This window comes from Diadema setosum, chromosome 18 (genome assembly GCF_964275005.1).
Source record: "Diadema setosum chromosome 18, eeDiaSeto1, whole genome shotgun sequence".
NCBI lineage: Eukaryota > Metazoa > Echinodermata > Echinoidea > Diadematoida > Diadematidae > Diadema > Diadema setosum.
Genome location: NC_092702.1, coordinates 620,106 through 645,933, shown reverse-complemented (window position 1 = coordinate 645,933; position 25,828 = coordinate 620,106). Strand labels below are relative to the sequence as shown.

General features: G+C 37.1%; 1 protein-coding gene across 1 annotated transcript in view; it reads left to right on the top strand.

The window, feature by feature from the left end:
• The window catches only part of LOC140241507 (glycerol-3-phosphate acyltransferase 4-like), a 36,888-nt gene that overhangs the window by 7,381 nt on the left and 3,679 nt on the right, over positions 1–25,828 (top strand). The window contains exons 2-14 of the mRNA XM_072321234.1: positions 1,188–1,302; positions 7,148–7,299; positions 10,515–10,557; positions 12,144–12,198; positions 13,003–13,068; positions 14,608–14,682; positions 15,446–15,535; positions 17,414–17,507; positions 19,880–19,998; positions 20,820–20,875; positions 21,623–21,708; positions 22,654–22,782; positions 23,457–23,536. Coding sequence (XP_072177335.1) covers positions 1,188–1,302; positions 7,148–7,299; positions 10,515–10,557; positions 12,144–12,198; positions 13,003–13,068; positions 14,608–14,682; positions 15,446–15,535; positions 17,414–17,507; positions 19,880–19,998; positions 20,820–20,875; positions 21,623–21,708; positions 22,654–22,782; positions 23,457–23,536 — 1,160 coding nt within the window. The remainder of the gene's footprint in view (positions 1–1,187; positions 1,303–7,147; positions 7,300–10,514; positions 10,558–12,143; positions 12,199–13,002; positions 13,069–14,607; positions 14,683–15,445; positions 15,536–17,413; positions 17,508–19,879; positions 19,999–20,819; positions 20,876–21,622; positions 21,709–22,653; positions 22,783–23,456; positions 23,537–25,828) is intronic.

Here is a 25,828-nt window from a genome sequence, read left to right as displayed (position 1 = left end):
AAAGACTAATGTAATTCAAAATTATTTTCATTGATTGGCATTTTGTTTGAATTGTATTATTTACAAATATTGTACAGCTTGTAGGCCATACCACATGTACATTGTACTTGTTCAGGTGTGTACATACAGGCCTGTACTGATGTACAAGTACAGTGTATGCTTATTGTGGTGCACTAAATGTTAGAAATAAACCAGTTTATATCAGCTGTGAGAGATGTGTCAATAATTCACAAATGTCATTATGCACATACAGAGAATGTCCTTTAGATGTAGTCCCAGTAATGCCAAATGCATTTATGGCTGAATGCATTGCCCCAAAAAGGTCGTCCATTTTAAGAGTGGCAAGAATTTGAATGTTGTAATGCAGTAGGTACAGTATTATTGGAAAACTACATTTACATGTACATGTACATTGCATACTATTGTATACAATGTACATTACTGTACAGGCTGTACATGTATTTAGAGCATGGCTACATAAAATATTTTGATGCAGTCACCTATTGGACACTTGCAGTTGAAGTATGGATGCCTACAATTGTATTGAACCTAGACATTGTGTTTCAATTTTAATTTTGTTCTTTTTGTGGTCACAAAAGGCAATATTGTGGTGATCAAAGTGAGTTTATAGCTTTAAGTGTACAGTTGTATGAACTTTTAAATGAGTGGTTTCAAACCAAATGTAAAATGGCAACACTAGTGTAGTTTTTATACCCCCACCACACATATTTTTTTTTTTTTTTTTTGTACTGTACTCAATAGGACAATGTGTGAGGATTTAAGTCGAGAAATCTTGACACTGTTTGGTTCCATTTACATTGTACATGCAGTATACATGTACAATATAGCTCTGGTTATTCTCACCTAGAATTTGTTAAATGCAAGCATTTTCACTACCCTTGTACTATGCTATGTCATACATGTACATTGTACATGTGCTGTACATCTTTTATGATGTATCCATGGCATACAAGATAGAGTTCATTGCTGTTATAACTGGGAGAAACACAGTACATGTACTTGGAAATGATGGGTACAATTGTAATTTGACAAATAAAAAAAAATATGAACAAAATGAGGTAAAATATCAAAGATATGCTACATGATCATTATGATGAAGATACTATAGCTGTACATGTATGACCTTTCTGTGCTCATTATGCATTCATCTCGTGTTCTCTTCACAGTTTGGGAAGCAGCGGGTGAAGGTTGCCCTGGAAACAAGCAACGATGCCCCCAAAGTGGAGGTTGAATCAGAGGATGAGGAGGAAGTGGTCCAAACACGACTCATGAGTAAAAATGGTAGGTGGGCATCAATTTGTTTTTTAAAAACCCAACAACAACAACAACAACAACAACAACAACAACAACAACAACTTGGCAGCATGAGATGGGAGATAAACAAATGTACAGTGTAGTACTACAGAGTCAAGATAGCCAAAAACCAGTATGTTTTCCTTATTCCCCAATTTTAATGAGAATTACCATTACCATTGCATGTTTGTTTGTGGGGGGGGGGGGGAAAGATGATGGATGACAGGGGAGAGTAGAATTGGCAACTTTCTTCGATTGTAAAGTCAGAATTTGCTGTAGATGCTTTACCTTCAGCCACATGGCAGTTCTGTGATAACATGAAGGCTAATGTATCAATGACAAGAGTCGAGGTACAATCTGATGTAATAGCAGCAATGTAGGAATAGGTTGAATTTCACCCCTTCATATTTAAAAGAGGATGGACATTTTCAATTAATGTGCCAAAGCCTGTACAGTTAAATCTTTAAAATGTTGTAGGTTTTGAATATGGATAGTGCATATGTAATATGATAGATTCCTCATGCAGTGGATACTGTATGCGCCGAATATTTCACGAGGTTTTTATTTTCACAAATTTCGCGAGTTGGGTGCTATTCGCAAAATTAAAGACATGCGAAAATATTGACTCTGATCCCCGATGTGAATGTTACGTACGCATGTACATTTCTCCGTTCAGTACACAACTCCACGATCGCGAATTCAACCACTCGCGAAATCGTCGGGAATTCCCGATTCGCGAAAATTTAGACTCGCGAAATGTATGGCGTATACAGTATGTCAAATTCAGTCATTGCACCCTTTGAATAGTAGCCTAGGAACTTTAATGTTTGTGTAAAAAAAAAATAATAAAAAAATACAACAACAAACAAATACCAAAACGAACAATTTCTGTCTGTGTATTCATGATGACTGATCATACAATGTAAAAATAAGGGGTAGCATACTGCACTTAATGTATGTTCCCATACACTGAACCCATCAACTTGCCAAGATATTTCAATGAGATTCTATTCAATACTCTGTGTCGTCTCTGAAACTTTGTTGTGACATACAGTCAGTCCCCCACTGATGCATAATAATGCTACATTTTAGTCTCTGACAAAAGTCACTGTAATACAATAAAAATAGGAGTGTGATTTCATAACCATTTTTACACAAACAGTTTAATACAAGACATATATGCTATTGGCAAATGAAGCATAGAAGTAGGTATAATGTGGATGTTTTAACAGGCTCAGGCCTCGGGTTAAGCATGAACGGAATTTGATGATGCAACATTGTGATTTGTTCTGTTTTTAGCAAGTAAAATTTATTTTACAAGAGCTAGCCAAGGTCCTTTGTCTTTTCAGTCATGTCTAGACAGGGCATGCACAGCCTGCGTGCTGTCTTTCTGATTCATAGTATGTAAATAGGATTCCATTCTATGACATGCCTCAAGAAATGGTGGTAGGCCATTATCTGTGTGCACCCAGTAATACAAGGAAAGCATCTTCAAACAGCCAGCAACTTCTAGTTAATAATTTCCTGTCTCAAGTGAATACGCGCTCCACATTTGAGATTCTTGCAATTACTTTAAATTCATCCTGAGTGCTGGAGTAATCAGGAATATGCGGCAGACATTTTCTGCATTAGTGTATTTATTTTATGTAGACCCAGTAAAATGAGTGATTAAGCCTTTATCATCATGTGTCCTAAGATAATATATGTTGAAACCCCACTCACACACATACTATACATTGTGTGTACAGCCCTGTCACATTACAGTACGCACGTATATATACAGTACCTGTATGGGAGTGAAGGTATCCCCCCCCCCCATTTCATTAGCTTTCAGACATTATTATCTCCCTAATTTGCATGAATTAAGATTTTCCTCCACGAAGACATCCTAGACAAGAGTATCATACAAGATGAAATCATTAAAGGACAAGTCCACCTTCATAGACATATGAATTGAGTGAATGCAGCAATATCAGTCGAACACATCAGTGAAAGTTTGAGGAAAATCAGAGAATCTGTTCAAAATTTATGAATTTTTAAAGTTTCTACGCAGTCACTGCTGGACGAGATGACTACTACAGTGTATGATGTCACATGCATGGAATTATATAAAGAAAATTTAAAGAGAATTCCACAAAATTTCATATTTCGAAAAAAGTACACATTTATAGTACCTTGACTTGTTCCTGACATATGTTATTGGTAATATTATTCCCCCTGCCTTTAAAAAGAGGCAAGTCAAGAGCTCATTTACTATGCAAGAAAAGTGAAAATATTTGAATTTTCTTTATATTTATAACAGCTACATGAATGGAGAAGTTACTCACCATCTTTTGCTGGACAGATAAAGACTCCTACACGCTGTAGTTGTAATTTGTTTAATGTTACATACATTGTACCATTATGTTGTAGCCGGGTGATGGTGGATGTTATGAAAGTTTCAATCTCAATAATGTATGCACAATGCTTGATTGTTTCACCAAGTGCAGTGTAGGGTGATGTGACATTCACATTCAACACAACCTGACAATGTATAAAATGACTCTGTGGGTATCTTGTGTAGTCATAGAGCATGCAGAACTATAACATGATGTTTATTAAATAGCAGGAGGTGGATATTGCCTTTGAAATGTCTGAAACCTTGGAGAGAGGGTTACATGAGTGAACGAGTGTGATTGGCGAGAAGATTTGAGGTCATACAGAGATTTGTGTGGACAATGTTGTGGCATACCTTTAAAAGATCAGTTTGCTATTTATACCACAAAGCTGGGCCATGTGCCAAGCCATGTCTGTAGTGTCCAACCATCTACTACATGTATACTACTGTATACACCAGGTAATAATCCAGGGCACTGTGCTTTACTTTATTGACAGAGAGTAGACCTTGCGTTTATCTGCCTACAGCTGACAGTAGCCCACTAGAGCCTTTCACAACACTGCAAGTCAAGAAGTGGTTAATTAATGACCAAGTACCATAGAGAAGAAGTGAGAAATAGTACAACTGCGTGATCCTAATTTTTTTCCATATGGGGTACAAAAAAATGTTATGGTTGGCAATAATTTCATGCTTGTTGACTTTGCAAATAGGAGGGTTTGCTAAATTCATGAAAATAAAAACTCACAAAATATTGCATGTATAAAGTACATATCTCCCTGTCCCATCTGGTTTACAAGTTGTACAGTATCAGTCTACATGTAGCTTTGTCTAGACAGCATCTTGTAATTGGAACGTGACTGCACATTGTGCTCGACAGTTCCCCTTTAAAACATCTCTTTGGATTGAATTATTGTTTTGCACATCTCAAACATCACATTGTCAGACAAAGATTATTCATGCTCCACATATTACCTTGACAGCAGAGGCAGCAGACTGTTTGTTTGTTTGTTTGTTTGTTTTTGTGTGTGGAAGGAAATTTGTAGTGGGAAGAATCTGGTTGCTGAAACCTCTTAAAGATACATGCTGTCTTGTGATGTTTGTACTGTATTTTTTTTTTTTTTTTAAGAGCTCCAAGCATGGGGGCTTTAGCCTCCCTCCCCCCCCCCCTCATCCCCCCTATTCCACAGCTCATGGCAAGCACAAAATCAAACATTTATTTGTTGAGTTGAATCACATACAGTAAGAAATGTATACTGTGTTTCTTTTATGTCTTGTTTTCTTCAGTGCAGTCCAGATTATAAATGTACTTCCACTAGCTTCTACATCAATAATTTTTTACTGAAACAAAAAAAAAATGTACAAATGAATGCAACTGTATTTTGCATACAATAAATGTGTATCAGTGCAAAGATACTTGGCCAAACAAGACTGATGTAGACTTTATATACTTTCCTTTTTGAAAAAGAAAAAAAGAAAAAAAAAAAACCAGATGAAAAAACCCAGAGATATAATTTCTGTGTTGTATAAGATTTTTGTTTCTAAAGATTCCAATAATGTAAGCACTACCTGTACAGTGAGGCATTTTTAGGGTGGAACTATCAATATACAGATTGCTCACAATCATTACACAAATTAAACAAATTTATTCAGCACAGTAGTTTTGATATCGAGACAGGGCTAGCAATGCAGTAACTGTCACAATTCTCTAGCATTTCCTTATCGAAGATGCCTAGCGATGCTGATGATATGCCTAGTATATTGTAGATATGGCAAGCATTCTGTTTTAGAAGGTATGTTGATGACTTGCAGTGGTTTGTACATACTGTGTCTGTACATGGATGGTTATCAGTGCAACTTTTGACCTTTGAGTCCTAGTTGGAGCATCACATGGGACCAATTAACAGGTCCTCACAGCTCTGATGACTCCTTGGAACATACTGGAATATTGATTGTCTTTTCTAATTATAGGAATTGATGTAGCACTGTAGGAAAAGGAAGGTCTGATTGATTTGACAGAGGGATGTGTGCATAATACATCACGCACACAAAAAAAAAGGGGGAAGAAAATGAAATGCTTAGAGTCCTTCCTTCGGATTACTATCATTCTAGCTTGGCTAGCACATCTGGGTGTATAGCTAGTCAGTATACAAATGATGCACAGGAGAGAGTGTGTTAGTGAAGGTGCGGCGCGCTCGAGAGTATTGACAATGGTGCGACATGCACGAGGCGCAGCCGAGTGCATGTTTGCAACCGTTGTCAATACTCGAGAGTGCGCCGCACCTTCACTGATGCCACAAAATAATCCTGTGCATCATTTGTTTTATAAAATGGGTCGAAAACTAACAGCATTATTCACGTACCTTTGTGGGTCAATACCAGTCAGCTACATGTAGCACTCGCTCAAAAGTCAAGATGTCCGAAGATGTTCGTCCCAAACATTTACGCACGTCGCACTCGGAAATCCCGCACATAAGTACTGTACGTACGTATAAGAGTATACGTACGCCACGTGTTATGCACAAGAAAGGCCGCCGGCTGTTGTGGCAGCCCGCGGCCCGAACTAGAAGTTGTTTCCAGGATTGACAGCGCGTATAGTAGCGCGTGACGCACTTGTTACAACTGATTGAGTGCGCACTGCTAGTGTAAACATTGTGACGTACGTCAGGCCAGGGAGGTGGAAGAGAGACTCTTCCACCTCCCTGGTCAGGCAGTGCATTTACTAAGAAATTAATGCACGCACACGTGACTCATTTCAGTGCTTCCAATTGGCTACATTCTTGAACACATTTTATCAGAGCCCTAGTATCGGTTCTAAAATCTGTACAACATTGTGTATTAAAGTGCAGATGAAAATTTATTTCAGAATATATTCAGATGATTGAATAGTGCGAGTGTCACTATAACCCATAGAGGACAGGCTGATTTTGCTGTAACACGCACTTCCCATAGACACCTCCCTGAGTATACTCGGGACTAGTCTGTAACGGATTGAAAACAGTAAGATTTAAGCAAAGATCCAAAGACAAGGTAGGAGACTACCCAACAAGGATTACAACCGTAGTTGGAGCTCTGTGACGAGGTATATTTTGTGGTGTTTTTATTTTCTTGAATTTCAAAAGTCCACTGATATCTATAATTTGAACAACTAGAAAAATATTGTGTCCCATATGTAATGCAAATGTGCTGTATTTTGTCTCTGAGGTTGGAAATCACAGACTTTTCTTTCCAAAGGGATAATAATTATTTTTCTTTCCATCAGCCAGTTTCTTGATCATGAATTCATCCTCTCACAAAGTAGTCTGCCAAAGCTCAAAATGCTGTTATGGTATTTGTGAAATATATGGTGTTTGATTGTATAGTAATTGTGGGCGTAGCGCGTACAGTGTAGATCAGAATCTGTTTTCTGTGTTTCCCTCTTTAAGATGTGTTTGCCTCTATCTACCCCACCTCCCTCAGGTTCCACTCTGATCCACAAAGACTCCCCAAAACATTTAGCAGACGGCATCAAGGCTGAGGCTAAGGGGCTGCGCTACAACCGATCCTTTGATACTTTCCGCAGGGAGTTTGAGCTGGCCGATGTCTGCTACTTCTGCAGGAAAGGTGTAGAGGTAAGCAAACGGAAAGAAAGTAATGTCATGTGATAGGTCAGCTTCCTGATGGATTCTAATGTACTGTAATTGTGCTGATATTTCTCTATTGTAATCACGTGGTATGAATTGGACGTGCCAACTAATTGTGTCTGCAGGTGTGAATTTCTTCAATTTTGTCTCCCTGTACAAATTAAATTTGTTAAGATCGCAATTATAAATCTGTAAATTAACAAACATGTCGAAACAAGGAACCAGTGGGACTCGAACCTGTCATCTACTGCTTTCCGGGCAGCGACACTACCACCAGGCTGTCCCTGGTTGTCGGCAGTGACACGATCGATGAACATGGAACAAATACCCAAGCTCCAAAATTCCGACATTGTTATGTTAAGTAGTACAAGGCGGACAAGGCATATTGAATAAAAGAAATTTGTAGAGGTAGACAAAATTGAAGAAACTCACACCTGAACCTTCACCCCTCTGAATAGTATCTTTCTTTCAACTAATTGTATCTTTAAAGGTAAAATGCCTGTTCTGGTATAAGTTGTGACCATAACAAACATTTTAAAAATGATGGGACAGCTTGGGATTGTCAGAAATCATCTGTGATATTGTGCATGCTTATTTTTGGTAAACTTCAGATAGAGTGCTCTTTTTTATGCCTCTGCCACAAAGTGTCGCCGAAGGCATTATTTAGGATTAGATTTATTGCACAGTCAAATCTCTGCATGTTTCAATGTATCACAGCTGTACGCGATTGTAGCTCCTGGTTAGTATGTTATTTATTTTAAACTGACACTCTATTTATCCAGCTTCATGATATATTAGGCTTTTTGCCTTTTCTCCTTTGTGCTAGGAATATTAAATGGAACATGTGAGCTACAGTATTTCAGTTATTAGATTAGTAAGTTCATATAGAAATAGAAGGCACCTATAGTTTAGTACTCTAAACTTGTTTTTCAGCTGTAAGTAGGATTATACAGCAGTAGAAGCTGTTCCCATCCATATATTTTCACTCACAGTGCACTGACCCAGTTTATGAGGAGTGGTCATCTGTCTACATCCGACCTGTAAGGTCACAGACCACAGGATATTGGAGTTGGTGCTGTAACCCAATTCTGTATGACTTCTCAGCAGCCTAGAAAGATTGATTGTTAACCTGTTGAGGACAAGTCCCGAGTACACTCGGGCAGGTGTCTATGGGAAGTGTGTGTTGTAGCAAAATCAGTCCGTCCTCAATGGGTTAAAGGGCAGAAGCACTGTTGTCTGATTCTTAAATGAGTTACAAATCACATTCTACATGTACAGTATCTCATTTACACATTCTTATTCACAGCAAAACATCATACCCGCAGATCCATGGTGTAGGTTGTGTACTCTTTGAATGTATGTCATTAACTCTTTATGAGCCATGGTGGAAACCCCCTGTGTGCCACATTAAAGATAATAAAAAGTTTTGGTACCTCAAAAGCTTCCCTGAATTTCCTTGTCTTGGTTTGTGTTTCAGGTTAAAGTACGTTGTCTGTGAGAATTACTCGCCCCAAAGTGCTCTCATGTCTTAGTAATCATGCAATAATGGTTTCGTACCAGAGCCGACGCTGTCCAGCGTCGATAAATATTGTACGAAACCACTGACTGCGACCAGCAGCGTGCAGCCCATTGTACGCATAGCTAACTGCGACCAGCTGCAGCCCCATACGAATAGCGTAATGGGGCTTCGCATTGTAGCATTCAGGATCGTGACAGAATTAGTATCGCGGGTAAATGTCAACTTAAAATCCAAAAATTTCTTCGATTTGAAGACTTACCAATTAAGTTGAAGTATTGAAAACAGGCTTCGAACAACGTTTGGTTCTGCCAATAGTCCCTTTCTGTTCGAATTGATGACTGACTGTGACTCGGTCGAGAGGACCTTGGGAGAGGTACATACACTGGCTACCATGGCCAGCGCATGCGCACACAAACATCTTATCCGTTCATGGATTTGAAATTTGTGTGCATGTGATGTGTTCGCATGCACTGGCTGTAGTATTCAGTGTACTGTATGTAGCTCTCCTAAGGTCCTGTCGACCGAGTCACATTCAGTCATCAATTCGAACAGAAAGGGGCTATAGGCAGAACCAAACGTTGCCCGAAGCCTGTTTTCAATACTTCAAGTTAATTGGTAAGTCTTCAAATTGAAGAATTTATGGGATTTTAAGTTGACATTTACCCTGCGATACTAAATCTGTCATGATCCTGAATGCTACAATGCGAAGCCCGATTACGCTATGCGTATGGGACTGCTGGTCGCTATGCGTATGGGGCTGCTGATCGTAGTTAATTGCATGATTACTAAGACATGAGAGCACTTTGGGGCGAGTAAGTCTCACAGTGTTAGTTATATGAAAGGTACTTTAACCTGAAACACAAACTAAGACAAGGAAATTCAGGGACACTTTTGAGGTACCAAAACTTTTTATTATCTTTAATCTTTAATAGACACCAAAGTTGTCATGCTTTGAAAAAAAAAACATTCTGTTTTTCAAATCTATGTAACTTCTTTAGATTTCTGTTCAGCTGGACATGTAGTGAGCAAAATTGTAGAGAAAATGCCAAGCTTTGCTTTGTTGAAACTTGTATGACAAATCGATGATTGTTTTTCTTTAAAATGACCAGTAGCTACATTACCGTAAAGGCATGACTTTTGCACACAAAACAGTGGCAGAAACTTAGAGTTCACATGCAAATCTATTTGGGAACACCGCTTGATAGTCAATCACCACATAAATGCAAGCTACATGTGAGACAAACAGAAGCACAAGAAAAGCTTTCATTGTACTGCTGCATTTGGTGATTTATCGACCAGTTTGGGTGGGTTTGTGGGTTTGAGCAGAATATGCAAAGTTGGCACGCCATCGACCGAGTCGGACGTGCGAATGCAGCACATATAGGGTTAAAAGACAAAACATGGAAATGTAGTGTATTACCAATTATTTCCTGCTTTTATTCCAGTGTTTTGTTTTTTTTTTTAACTTCTTTCCTGTATTGTACATTACAACAAGCTTGCCCATAAAAATTAAACAAAACAAATTATATCAATCAACATGATTAGGTAGGCTTAGTTCATACAAGTCTACTATGAGGAGAGAAAAGGAACATGTTATAGGACAGGAAGGAAATATCAGTGTGTTTGTGTTTCTAAGTGATGTTTACTTCACTTTCATTTCATTTCATTCTGTTTTCTGTCACAGGCTATCGTTGAGGATGAGGTTACCAAGAGATTTTCAGCAGAAGGTGAGAGTTTTATGAATTATTGACATGCCTTTCTTTCATGTAATAGATATGAAAGCTGTCCATATAACACATACTTTTTGAATGCAACAAAGATTTTATACTCACAAATGTGCATGAAAAGAAAGGATTAAGAGAGTTAACATCTTGAGTTACGAAGTTGGCTTTGAAAAGCAGAGCTGTTGGAAATTTTTAGTGCTATCTTTATAGTTCAACTCTGTATATTATGGCAAATACGTAGTTAATAGACCTGGAGCACATATACAGTATGTAAGGTTGAGTGGTATAATGAGCATCATTAGAATGATTAGGATGTAAAAAGGTGTTTTTCTCCCATGCCACCTATGATATATGATCACTTGACATTACATCTTATTACCTCATGAATGGAGGAACATGCAAAGTTTAATTATCTCAAAGTAATTAATTCATCAGCAAAGGAGTATCAAGGTATTTGTCTAGAAATCATTTGAACCTCTTGATAATATCCTTGGAATTAGCAAATGGTTTGGAAAGTAGTGAACCCAATACATTTTGTGTCAACGTTGTTACTTCTTGAAAGAAATTGTGAATAATTTTTCGTTCAATGGACAATTATAGAACTACTACTGTCTGTCAACATTATAAAAAAAGACAGATTCTCAAGAGCTGAGAGAAAATGAAGGAGAATTATTGGACTTTTTAAGGAGTTTGTAATTTTCAACAGCTGTTCAGGAGCAATATGTAGCACACTCCTGCAGATTCTACTGTAAAACATGATATTTTCGCGGCATGAAATTTTTGCAAGTTGCCTCTAACATTCAATGCATATAGTTTAGACAAGGTCTTTAGCGTGCAGTTTAATTTCGCAAAACTCGGCTCTCGCGAAATTAAAATGCATGCGAACATTCTTTGGTTTACAGTAAATTCTCTGTATTATGGAGATGTATAGTTTTGGGCTACAACTACTGATGATGTGCATTGTCCTATGTGGTTTAATTTCAGCACAATTAAAACTAGAAATGGAATATGACTGATTATAGCATAGACAATTGACGGTATACCGTTTTTAAAGTTGAACTCATTTTGTTAAAGAGGTCACTGTTTTAAGGTTCCTTCATTCAGCCTTTGGTTTCAAGTACTTCTCCTTATCAACTCTCTGTCTAGCTGAGGATTTGATAGACCAATGTACAAATCAAAATACACAAATATTGACACTGCAATGCTATCTGTCAGTGTGTAACCCTTGAGTTCAGCTAATCACCTGTTATCAGTCCCATGGCTCTAGGCAAGGATAAAGATTATTCTCCTGTGGTCCATAGAGACAAACTGGTCCTGTGTCCCTCAGAAATTTTCTCCAAGTACTTTATGGCTTACCAAGGTCTTGTCAACTGGTTCATACTGATGGATGTTAGAGAGGGATTTCTGTGTGTTGCTCCTTGATGATATGAAGAAATTGTAACAATATAAAGGAAAATATATATAGGTAATAAAACAGTCAAAAGCATTATGGGCATTAGTTTTTATGAGAATACAAATCTCTATTATCAGTATGAATTGTATTTATATGTGCATTTTTCATACATATCAATATGTCTTGCATTAAATAGAGCTTGGATCATGGAACTTATTGACAAGAACAAGCATGCGATACCAGTACCTCAGGTATGTTTGACATTTGACCCTCAGCAGTTATTAGAATTTCATTATCTACATACCTTCAGATTAACAAAAATTGATACAAGTAGTTTTTAAAAACAGTCTAAGTTCGAATATATTACAAGGAGTGATATTGCAATTCACCATTGTACCATGTAGTACCTTAGAGCAAGATATTGTCATAGCATGAAATTTTCGCAAATTGGAGCTGACGGCCTTTATTGTGGCATGAAATTTTTGCAAATTGCCACTGACATTCAATGCATATAGTGTAGATAAGAACTTTCACGTGCACTTTGAGTTAGCAAATCTTGGCATTCACGACAATGAAGTGCACACAAACATTTCTGGGCCCCGTTTTATCAAAACATACATAATTGATTATAAATTTCCTTACCACACAGGCTGCCGTAGACTTATGATAGAAATCAACTATAGAATCAATAATAACTCTTCATAAAACAGGGACCAGGTTTTACAAAATGCAGATGGAGACTAATGTACAGTACAAATCCTTTCACAGTGACGTGGCCACATGAAATATAATACTACCACTTGTTTCTGAGAATTCAGTGAGAATGTTATATTCTCAGGGTAGATTTCAAGGGAAATTATGATACCATACCACCGCAGAAATCAAATGTAATTGTTGAATCTTGTTATATAAAGCTCATTTAAATTTTTAATGCATTTTATGTAATGAATTTGGCCTGCTGTGAGAGAAGTGTGCTTTCGTTGTGAACTGATAGGCTCCAATAATTTTCCTAATATACTTAGAATTTTGTCTTGTATGCTGTTCTCTCCGTACAGTTTGCGGCTAACGGTCCTGTGGTTCATTGGTTGTTTATTCCGCTATTGCTTCTTGCTTCCATTGAGGTGAGTGGTTCATTGTATAGTATTCTCTCTTTAATCCTTTCAATGCAAGGGACTTTGGACAGTTTGTACAACACTATAGGGTTTTCTGTGCCAATCAACACTCAAAACACACAAAGAGTTAACATTGCTCATTCAGGGATAAGCCACAGGGCAAAGTCTGTCTACAGGACAAATAATGATGTCCAGAGCAGTCAGCAGTTGGACACAAAAGGGCAATGTGATTTATATTGACTGCAGTCAATATATTTATTCCTTTTTTTTTTCTTTTTTTTTACACTGTGGTATTCTAGATATGGCAACTGTGGTAGAGATGAAAGAAATCAAATTTACCGTTTAGGTACATGGCTGTTCTTGGCAAGATTTGCATCAAACTAGAAACATGTATCTTATCAAAGTTATCGATGAGGCAAATACGGTCAGGTTTAGATTTACTTTGATGTAATCTTCAGTTCAAATTTGCCTAGTGCACTATAAAGTACCAAGTACAGAAAACAACAAAATCTGTTTAAAATCCTCTGCTCCCATCATTTAAAAGAATCAAGTGTTTTTAATTTCACTGTAGAGAATCATTAGATTGATATTTGTGATCATGGCTTGCCCTTTGTCATGGAAACTGAAGCAGTTTCGTACCAAATTTTGTATTTCATTTGACAGTCCATGCTAAAAGAATGAGACTAAGATTTTAAACAATTTGAACTTTGAACTAGGGACACACTGTAGTCCTTGAAGTTCACCGTAATTGGTGTCACAGTTTAGATGCAAATCTGGAGTAATCTAGAAGTGAGATAACAGCCCTGGAGCTACTAGTCCCTGTTGACATTAGCACATTGGCGTCTGGTTTGAAAAGTGTTATGTAATTCATATGAGCAGGTCTATTGTGTGTCCTGCTGTATCCAAATAGAAGTTCACACTAAACTAGTACTGTATACACCAAATATTTCACACGGTTTTTATGTTCGCGAATTTTTGCAAGTCAGGTGGTATACACAAATTTTGTGATTCAGGTGCAATAGGCGAATTTAAAGACACACAAAAATATTGACTCTGATCCTGACATGAATGTGACGTGCACGTATACATTTCTCCATTCAATACTGTACTCCACAATCACGAATTTAGCCACTAGCAAAATTGTGCGATTCATGAAAAATTAGACTCACTTTTAAAATATACATTGTGTGTCATATACAGTAAACATTTTATGTTCACAGTCCTCATATGCTCTGATTACAACCTTCCTATTGTTTATTTGCCGGAGTATTTCTTGTTACAGTATTTTTAAAAAATATGTAATTTAGTTTTTCTTGAGATTCTGTCTCTTACAGTAAATACTAGACCAGCTGTCAATTTCAAGTTTACGTATTTTGCTTTCAAGGACCAATGAATGCATGTATATTATATGACATGATAAAGTATGTGCAGTCAACTGAGAGGCATATAAAACCGATAATTACTTTTTGGTATGACAAAGGGATAATTGTAAATCTACTTCTCTCATCAATATTTTTTTTTTCTCTCTCTCTTTCTTTCCTTCCATAGGTTGGCAGTGTTGTCTATAGCAATATCTTACCTGTTTATCTTTGGAGCCTTCTTAGGATATTTCCCAAATTGGAGGTAAGTTGGACTTTGAGAAGTTTTCTTTCAAGGTGGCATCACACTGTCCCAAAATTAACACAAGATGGCAGTGCAAATATGGAGTTTTCATTTTCGTGCAAAGTTGACCCCAACCATTGTCAAAAGCCAATTAACAGCCAAAGCAAGTACAGAAGGTCTCACGATGGCACCCACACCACGCATGAAGGAGTACGATGATGTGAATCTTTATCAAGAAGTTTACCTGAAGGACACACAAAGGAAACACAATGGTTGCATGAAGATTTTGCTACTGCTCACAAAATTGCTGCTTGAGCCTAAGAAACTTCACTGGCAGTCAAACAAAGGCTCAAGATGCCTTCATGAATAACCCAATGTTTATACGATCCAAGCCGAATTTGAACATTTCTGTTATTGTGTGTCCATCTTTCCTCAATTCTGGGACAGTGTGATGCCTGCTTTAATAGTCTACTTTTTCATCGTTGGAGGAGTCGTAAAAGAAATCAATCATTGTTAATCTGAATCTGCATCAATCAGTGTAAGAGTGTGTGTGAACCCATCCAAAACATGCATCAGACTTTGTCTGAAAATGTACATGTGTGTGATGGTCTCATTGTTGATTATGTTTTGTAACAATTTTGTATCTATAAGTGGAAAAATGAGCAAAGAAAATGGGATTCCAATTGATTTTTTTATCTACACAGTTTTCTAACTTTCAAATCTTTTAGCTGCAAGGGACCAACAACTGGACAATGATTTGATTTTCATTTTTGTTTGTGTACAGGATCAAGAAAATACTAACAAAGTACATCACCCTGACGATTTACAGGATAGCTTGCAGAAGTTTTTCAGCTCTTATCACGTACCACAACAGGTAAGTCTGTGACCTAGTCACATTCTTTAGAACTTGATTTGTAAATATAACAAATTTTTGCACACAGTAAGCATACAGTCAGCATACATTTGGCAAAAAGTCATCATGAATTCATTTTCTGTGCCTGATACCTTAGTGTAAGGATCCCACCAGCAATCCAGATTTTCTAGTTTGCCTGTTAAGGCAACCTTTTGCTGGAGTGATAACCTCTTTAATATTTAGTTTTCCAAAGAAATTTAGCACTGGACGATTAACAGTTTGACACAGGCTAAAAACTCAGGGAGCACTGTGTGAACAGCCACAGAATGGAGCTTAAGAGTATCAAATTATTTTAGGCATAAGATGACAACTGAACCAAATTACCATTTTTATTGTGAGTTTGACCATTATTTTCAAAATGAAAAACTTGTAGAAGTATTAGCCAATGTAACGCAGATGTTATCTTGTCTCCAAGGTAAGAAATTGGTAAATTTTCTCTAAAAAGAGATGATAATTCTTGTTCATTGCATCAATATGTCTCGTGACTGCAAGTTCAACCTTTTTCAGAATTTCAAGTTCAACATTATCTGAACAAGTCTCAATTTGGGAAATATTGCATAAGTGAAATATATAATGTATAAAGTAAAAATGACATGAGCAAGAAAAGGTATTTTGGAACAAGTTTTGTTTGCCATAGATGTATACATGTTTCAATAGTGCCTTTCAAGTATCTTTACTCATAAAATTTGAACTTCATGTAAAGGACTGTATTTTAAGTGATAAAGTTAGGTATAACACTGGGTTCAGGCATAGCTTTAATTGCAGTGTGATTTTAAGTCATCAAAAGAAAAAGCAAACAAACTAACTAACCCAACAATATGGCAGTTTATAACTTTTCATTAAAGGGACTGTACAGTACTGGTTGAGATGGGGATTCATGTTTTTAACATTCCTAAGTGAGATAATGAGAAACCTCTTATGAAATATGAAAGAGCATGTAGTTTTAAGAAGGATTCAACGTTTATTTGATGAAAATTGGTTTTCAAATGGCTGAGATATCCAAAAAAAGTAATAGTAATAAAAGGTGACAGGCCACGCCTTTTATTAGGATCTCTTTGTTTCACCTTGTTTTTGGATATCTTGGCCATTTCAAAACCGATTTTCATCAAATAAACTTTTGATACCCCTTAGAATTACATGCTCTTTGACATCTCATAGAGTGATTGTGAATATCTCGCAAAACGTTAAAAGCTAAATCCTCACCTCAACCAGAACTGTACACACCCTTTAAAATGTAAGCAAAGTATCAAGATGGTACCCATGGTGGTGTCTCTGTCATTATGTAGATTGCTGAATAGTGATAACATGCATACATTGTCTCACCTTCATATCCTTAGATCATGCTTAAATAGTATTCTTTTCATAAAAACTGAAAGAACTCCTGCTGCAGGGGAAACTGCTCCACAAGGTTTCTAATGAAAAGAGCTTAAAAAAATAAAATTATTGACATTTTTACATAAGAAATGATTGACATGAATAGTTGTTATTCAATAAGATGATAGCGGTTTGATTGTAACTTCTTCCCACAGCAAGCAGTAACAAGTGTCTCCTCTGGAAATATATGTTTCAGGAAAAAGGAAGGAAGTTCTATATCAACAAAATTTGACTTCTCATCTTGCTGTGTAACTATGCTTTCAAGTGGTCTGTTTGCGATGTGGTATTTCTCATTACAAAAAAAACAAACAAACAAACAAACCGGTGACTTCTTTGCCACAAGGCTTGTCACAATGAAAAATATGCAGCAAAGGACACACCTGTTGATAGTGTTTCATATTGTCGTAAAATTCACTCTGGTATATTGATATGATTCTTACTCTTATTTCTTGTCACTCTTTACAGGGAAAACCGAGCCATCGGTGGAGGAATATGTGTCGCCAACCACACCTCACCAATAGACGTCCTAATTCTCTCCAGTGATAATAGCTATGCATTCGTAAGTTGACCATAATACAAATAGTGAATGATCACAAGTGCGATGATACAAGATTTTGAATGAGTTGAAAGATGAGATGCTCTATTCAAGACAAAGCCAAGATTAAAAAATGTGCCTTATCTTTCACCGAGTGTGGAATCTTGTTCAGTTGCATGAGTAAGGACCATACACTTGTTTTATACAACACCTCGGATGTCAATGGATGGTCCACACCAATTCTTGACTATACAGAGAAATGACAACCATTTTAGGGCACGTTCATGCGAATTTCGTAGCCAGAATCACAAACATGAATCATGATTCAAAACGGCGTTTCAAATCACGATCTCCGCGGAAGAGCGTTCATGCGGGCTTTCGCAACGCTGATTCTGGCTCAGCTCATCCATTGCCATTGCGCAGCGCACTGCACAGTTTGACCTTGTCTCTTCTGCAACTTGAGCCTGACCTCCCGTTAAATCCTTCTGCCAACTGATCAGTCAGTTTATTGTATGCCTTTCCATTTTATTGCGGTGAATACCTTCCAATAAGCTGTGGCATTCATGCTCTGCCCACAGATCGAGGAAAAATCTTAATTCTTCGTCGTTTTCCTTGGTAGACACAGCTGCAGCCATTACTATTATCGACTCAATTGGAGAGTAATTACATGTATTATTATGTATTATTATAAGAAATAGCTAGGTAGATACTATAGCATAGAATCGGTGAATGGCGTTGATGTAAACAAACTAGTGCAGGTATGGTACCGAAACACACGATTCACAAGACGTACACAAGCGCGCGAACAGAACCAGAAGCTGTGGGATACCCCGTGAGACACGCATGCGCACAGCGCACAATGACATCATAGAATTGTGATTGAAATCACAGTTGCGTTCATGCGGTTTCTGCGATTGTGATTCTGGCAGAATCATGATTCAAGACGCCCTTATTTCCGCGTTTCAGATCGGCGTTTTGAGACGCGTTTAAATGGAAAAATCGCATGACCGCAACGCAACTAAACACATTTAGCGACTAAACGCGTTTAGAAACACAATTCTAGTTTCGCATGAACACAGCCCAACATAAAAGGCGAAGGGCAATACATTGTATTGTAGTACAGCACAGTCGTTCTGGAAAATGATTTGTTGAAGTTGTTGAGAGTAAAACGAGTGACTGAATGTGCCCTTGTAACTGATTTAGTGTGTGAAACAAAGGTATGCATTAAAATTGTGATGTCAGAGGCATGCAATGGTGCAAAAACTCCCAGTTGATTATGAAGCTGGCACAAATATTTTAGTATAACACAAGTGTAAATGGGTAAAGTTAGTGTGCAATATCTGTACTACTCGACCAAAAATGTACCCTCAACAGGGACAGCTTTCAAGGTTACTTTTAACTGCATGTCATGTAATGAGCAATTGACCAATCAGCTAGAATCTTTTTAGGTGTTGTATAATCACGTTTGTGTCCCTGAAATATTGTTAGTGTCTGCTTTCTCTCTTTGCTTAAAGGGACTGTAAAGTACTGGTTGAGGTGACGATTCATGTTTTGAACATTCCTAAGTGAGATAATGAAAAGCCTCTTATGAAATATGAAAGAGCATGTGATTTTAAGAAGGAATCAACGTTTATTTGATGAAAATTGGTTTTCAAATGGCTGAGATATCCAAAAAAGTGCTAATAATAAAAGGGGACATGCCACAACTTTATTAGGATCTCTTTGTTTCACCTTGTTTTTGGATATCTCAGCCATTTCAAAACCGATTTTCATTGAATAAACTTTTGATACCCCTTAGAATTACATACTCTGATTTGGTTTCTGAATATCTCGCAAAACGTTAAAAGCTAAATCCTCACCTCAACCAGAACTGTACACACCCTTTAAGTGACTGTGGAGTAAAGACACTAAGTCTTTGGATGGATGGACAATAAATGGGAAATTGGGTCATGAAACATAAAGGCTCCTGCTGGCATGAACAAAGCTTCAATGTTCTTAAGGAATTTTCTTTAAATCTATTTCATTCAGGTTAAGATCATGATTTTAGGGTTTGAGTGAGTATTGTACATAGTGTGTTGCTTTGTCTCATTTCTAAATGCCATTTCTTTAAAAAAAAAAAAAAAAAAGTCATTCAATTTTCACAATTGAAATGTTTGTGTCACTTGGTATGAATTTCGTGCAAATCAAGTGTCTGTCATTCTGCCAGTCACTGTGTGCTTAATCTTTCTTGTGTATGTGTGGCTGTTTGTTTTTGGGCATATCTTTTTTCTTCATTGTGTGGAAGGCCTCACTCAAGCATCCTTACTGTGAGACTATGAGTGTCTTGTGTTTGGTAACATTATTATTACACTATGCTCCTGTGACATTATGACACGGTCTTCCTTCTCTTACCACAGATTGGTCAGAAACACACCAAGTTCCTTGGCATGATCCAGAAAGCTATGAGATGGGCAGACGCTGACCACATATGGTTTGAACGGACTGAGATGAGGGACCGCAAGAAGGTCACACAAACGTGAGGATACTTGTGTTCCATATCCATGCTAACAGAGTTCTATCTTTGTGTACAGTTTGTTTGTTTGTTTTTTTCATCCATATGTTCACACAGCTATAATGTCACAGTTTGATTATATTTCCTTGTAGATTTTTGCTTATGCACAAACATTGATGTCTTTATGTATTTTGTTTTGTCTGTGGTACTAAAAGATGTTTTGCTTTTCTGAATTTTTAAAGGCATTCTGTGATGTTTATGAAGACCATATTTCTGGCATGAGAGAATGAGTCATTTTCTGACATCCATTTTCATAACATTGCTTGCAAAAGTGAACACCACATTGTACAAGTCTTTCATTTGCTCCCCAAGTGTAGATATATGAACATTTACTCTTTTTGACATTGATCAAAGACTTTTTATATATCACTGATATGCAATAAACCTCATGGTTGAATCTGGTCAAAGCTTAAATTGCTAGGTCTGTATACATATACTTGTTATTTTGCCAGAAGTTTTCTCCACAGGAACAAAATTTATGGTTTACAAGTATGCCCTTATTTGCTAGCCAGCATATTTATCGTTTTATTTATTTGTTTATTTCATTCATTTATCTATTTATCAATTCATCTATTGATGTATTCTTTTATTTATTTCATTCTGAAAGCCTAGTGCTATTGAAGATTTAATTTCTGAAATGGATGTCAAACAAAGTGGTCATTTAGTGAAAATAAAATTATCAGTGTTGATTTTACCTAAAGTGAATTTACTCCAAGTAAATATTTTCACACAAAGAGAATGAGACTATGACTAATATAAGTTTGTATTCTGATTACCTTGAACAGGTTGAGACAACATGTTGAAGATGCTTCCAAAATGCCCATGCTGATCTTTCCTGAAGGTGAGTCACAATATTTTGACTATTGACCTGAATTCATCATCAAGTGATGTGGTTATCTTCTTTTGTTAATTGAAAAGGCTTCTTAATTTCTCTAAAATGAATGACAGTCGCTCCATTGGATAAAAAATGCGAAAGTGATCTAAAGTATTTGAAGTATAGAGTCTCAAGATAAGTTTGCTAACGATCAATCTGTAGTTTGTGTGTTTGTGCTTTTTTTTAAGAGGGCATTTTGATTTAATGCATTCCTAACAATTACCTACAAACAGTAGCACATGAGGGCATTTTGTATTCTAATTGTACCATGATATGTTGTATGTTTTATAGCCAGGATCATTCCTGACTTTCTAGTTTGTCCAATTCCAGACAGCTGGGCCAGCTGCTGCCTCCCTGGATCCGTCCTTCTTTGTAGGCCTAAATTGGTACCAGTTTATGTAAAGGCCCAAGACTTTGCAAATTTGTGTGAATTTAAAATGTTGCAATTATTCAGGTTTGTTTGCATGGAGACAAACGACCAAAGGGCTCCCTCTGTGAGTAATAGTGGAGAATTCCTCACTATGTCAACCCTGTTTCCATCCCTTTTTAACCTTCTTTAGCATATCAACAAAGAATTCTTATTAATTTTGCCAAAAAATCCAAGAATATTTATTATAATAGTTATGTTTGCTGCTATACTTTATGATATAATTCAGTGGATGATGACTTTGCATGAATGAATTATAAGTATTCTTTATTGTTTTCACTCCCCAGGCACCTGTATTAACAACACATCTGTGATGATGTTTAAGAAGGGCAGCTTTGAGATCGGTGGCAGGATATACCCTGTGGCAATCAAGGTATATATCACAGGATGTCAAGCACTCACATGGCTACTTCTAATTAGTATTGTAAAACCAGAAACATGCACAGCATGATTGGAGCCAACAGCCTATTTTACAGCATGAAACTTTCAGGAACTACCACTGGGATTCAATGCATTGCACAGACAAACACTTTCGCATGCATTTTACTTTCATGAATCTTGGCTCCTTTGTGAAAGTTTTTTGCACATGAGCATTATTGGTTTTAGAGTATCTATTCTTCATGGATGTCTGTGTATATTTCATTAACTACATACTGTTTAATGTGATGAATACTTATCAATTTTTTTCAAAATATCAAAAGAATAATGGGATTTAAAAAAATCACAAATCAGAATCCTGTCAAAGTTTCAATTGAACAGTAATGAAGCACAGTCCTTCTTGGAGGTATGTGCAGGTGTGGAAAACATGAAACAAATTCAGAATGAGATTTTCAAGTCAGATAGAATTCAAGGAAAGTTGTATTTAAAAAAAGAAAATTACTTCTTGTTTGTCATCCATTCATATGAATAGGAGATGTACAATCAATGGAACCTTATGATTGGAAAAAAAAAAGTTGTCAACAAAAGTATGCAATGATGCTGTAGGTGAGCATTTTAGTATGTCTGATATTTTATTATGGGTTGCAGAATTTCACCGGCATTCAGTGACATACAAGAAGGCAAGTGATTTCAAGAAAAAGTAAGCATAAGACTGGAGTAGGTAGTGTGTAAAGGCTGTATATTGCCTGTATTTATTTCAATGACAATAAAATGAATGAATTTCTAAGGAGCAGAGAACAACTCAGTTGACGGACTGAAGCTGAAAGAGTCAGTATGACTTTTGTGCATCACAAATTTATTGTTTAAGAAAAGGCAAGAAAGATGTGTGTAGAGAGAGAAAATTAGTCACATGATGCCATTGTTTGTCACATGTTCACAGTATGACCCCAGGTTTGGAGACGCCTTCTGGAACAGCTCACGGTACTCCATGGTCCGCTACCTCCTTATGATGATGACTAGCTGGGCCCTGGTGGTAGAGGTCTGGTATCTTCCTCCCATGGACAGAGGGGTGAGTGGAGGAGGAGAAGAGACCTCTTTTATCAAATAAAGAGAAATTACATGATTCCTGTTGTGAAAGATACAGGGATGATTGTGATTCTGGTAATTGTGGGAGTTGTGATTATGGGGGAAATGACTATTTTGACAGGAATGATGTTATGATGATAATAATGATGATGATAATGACAAACCTATAATGATGAGATAGGGTAGGAGAAGATAATTGGGTTGTATGATCTCCTTGAAGTTTCTTACATTTGTGTGTTGGTGGGTGAAGTCATCTAGCCTCAATACCCAGCGACCTCATGTCATAAGTAATGCACATTAGAGTGCTGGGTTTAAGGATTAAGTCTTTGATTTATTGTAATTTCTATTCACAGTCAAGATCTCCTCTTTCCGAACTAGCCAACAAGTTTTCCAGATTATCAAGGCTGCTCTAAGAATGATTTGTCCCCTTGTGAGCAAACCATAATTCAAGTGACAGCTTGTAACACAGCTGTGTTTTGATCATACTTTTCTTGCTACATTTACAGTGTTTCTTGCAACAGTGTTTTTTGTTCAGTTTATTGGTGTCTGTTCTTAGCTTCATGTCACTCACTGTCAAGTGAGTGACCTTAGAACAATATTGTGAATTTGACTGTAATAAGTCTGTTTTCTTTTTTATCTTTTTTTGTTGTTATTCAGGAAAATGAATCAGCCGTGGATTTTGCTAGCAGGGTAAAAGCAGCCATCGCCAGACAGGGTGGCTTGGTGGATTTAGTTTGGTGAGTTTGTTTCTTGATCAGGCATAGTCATTGGCAGCATTCACACACAGGGATTAATGAATTTTTCATCAAAATGCAAAACTGGAGCTTATTTGCCACCGTTCACACATGCTGCGCAGGGCAAATTATCACCATGTTTCAATCAAAAATCAGCAGTGACCAGAATGTAACCGTGGGCATCTGAGTGTGTGGACCCTATGGTTGCATGCGCATTTTGAGTTGAAAAACTTGATTTTTTTTTCATGTGCAGTTCACACACAGCCTGGGGCAAATTATCACAATGTTTCAAAAAAACATCAAGTGGGATCAATTTTTTGCAAAAAGCAGATGGCATTAACCAACAATTGTTTTGTGTCCACGTGTATTTTTTTTTAAGTGTTTGGGTGTGTGTGAATGATTCAATTCAATTCAATTCAGTTTGTTTATTCATCTCATTTTCTGATAAAACAATACAACAGTATTGAATTTTACAATACAGAACAAAATCAATCAATTTACATATAGCAGTGAAAATGAAAAAAAGAGAACTTGAATAAAGCCAGAAAGGCCTTGTGGATTTTTAAGGTACAAAGTGTAGACATGGACAGAAAACCAACAACTACAACAAAACATAACATAACATAACAAAACAAAACAAAACAAAACAAAACAAAAACATAAGACAAATGATATGATAGACTGACTATGTGTGATTTGCTAGAAGGTATATTTTCAAAAATTTCTTAATTCTTACTAATGATGTTAGTGTTCTGTTTGTATCATACTAACATACTTACATACTAACAAGCCGTAAACCTCTAAGACCCACCCCACCCCACCCCCTAAAAAAAAATAAATAAATGCAGAGAACAACGCCTTCAAGGTTTGTTTTGCTGCAAGCAGGCAACTGCTCACTCAGTGAATCTCTGAGGCAAAAAAGAGTTGAAAAGATTGTTTGTTTTGAAAGCACTGATCTATATCTTTCATTTTGATAGAGATATGGAGACTGTTTAAGAATTAAGCTGCTGAGTTTTCATGTCTCCTAATAACAACATGCATTGATAACGTTATGAGAGGATTCTTATGGCATGATTTCACCTATGGAGTGTAATACAACCTGTTGTTTGGTCAAAATCTTCCCACTCACACAATACATACAGCTTATCACCAAGGACACTCGATATGCCTGTTTCCTTTCTAGGTAGACAAAATAAGACACGTGTTGGCTACTAGATCATCAACTTCTATTGTCATGCTCTCCAAAGATGACATTCCTAAAATCCCCCCCCCACCATATGTACAGACTGCTCTGCACCCCTCCCCCATACTCAAAGAGCGCTCACTCTGTAATATTCAACTACCATGAAATACCTATCTTTTATAAAGCAACATCAGCCCCCCCCCCACACACACACACACACATACAAACATGTACATAGATGTAGGTTCTCATACATCCAGTCAGAGTAGACAATGACATGTATGTTTAAAGCAAAGTACTTGAATAAGCTCATTTAAAGTGACGTTTCGCCAATTGTCAATTTGCTTTCTTGAGCGAATGAAGATCCCATAGAAGGAATAGCCCTTATATTGTGTGAGATTGTGCAGATTCTGTGCACACTGGACCTTGTCCAGCGCACGAAAGATGACTTGGAATCCTGCAAATGGCCCAGTCCCACATGTGTGACAAGTTGCAGCGGAGGCCTCCTTTCTTGTTGAATATTGGTCCTTCTACTCGTTCCCAGATGGCCTCTTTGATACCACGTTCAAACCATCTGGATTTCTTGTCCAGAATTATTACTTTCTTTAAATAGTGTCAAAGGAATATTTACTTCAGTTTACATGGGTGTAGACTGCCAATCCAGGATACTATTGGAAATGCTAGGCCATCACTGTTGGTTCACACAAGCTCACAGGTATTGCTGAGTCTCACCCACATAGAAATCATTACGGTCCTCTTTTGATACATACATACATACATACATACTCACATACTTCCATAATCTGTCTCATGCTATGTCCATTTCTCTCCTCATACACACACTTCCCTTTTACACATACACACACACTTCCCTTTTACACATACACACACTTCCCTTTTACACATACACACACACTTCCCTTTTACACATACACACACTTCCCTTTTACACATACACACACTTCCCTTTTACACACACACACACTTCCCTTTTACACATACACACACTTCCCTTTTACACATACATACACTTCCCTTTTACACATACACACACTTCCCTTTTACACATACACACACTTCCCTTTTACACATACACACACTTCCCTTTTGCA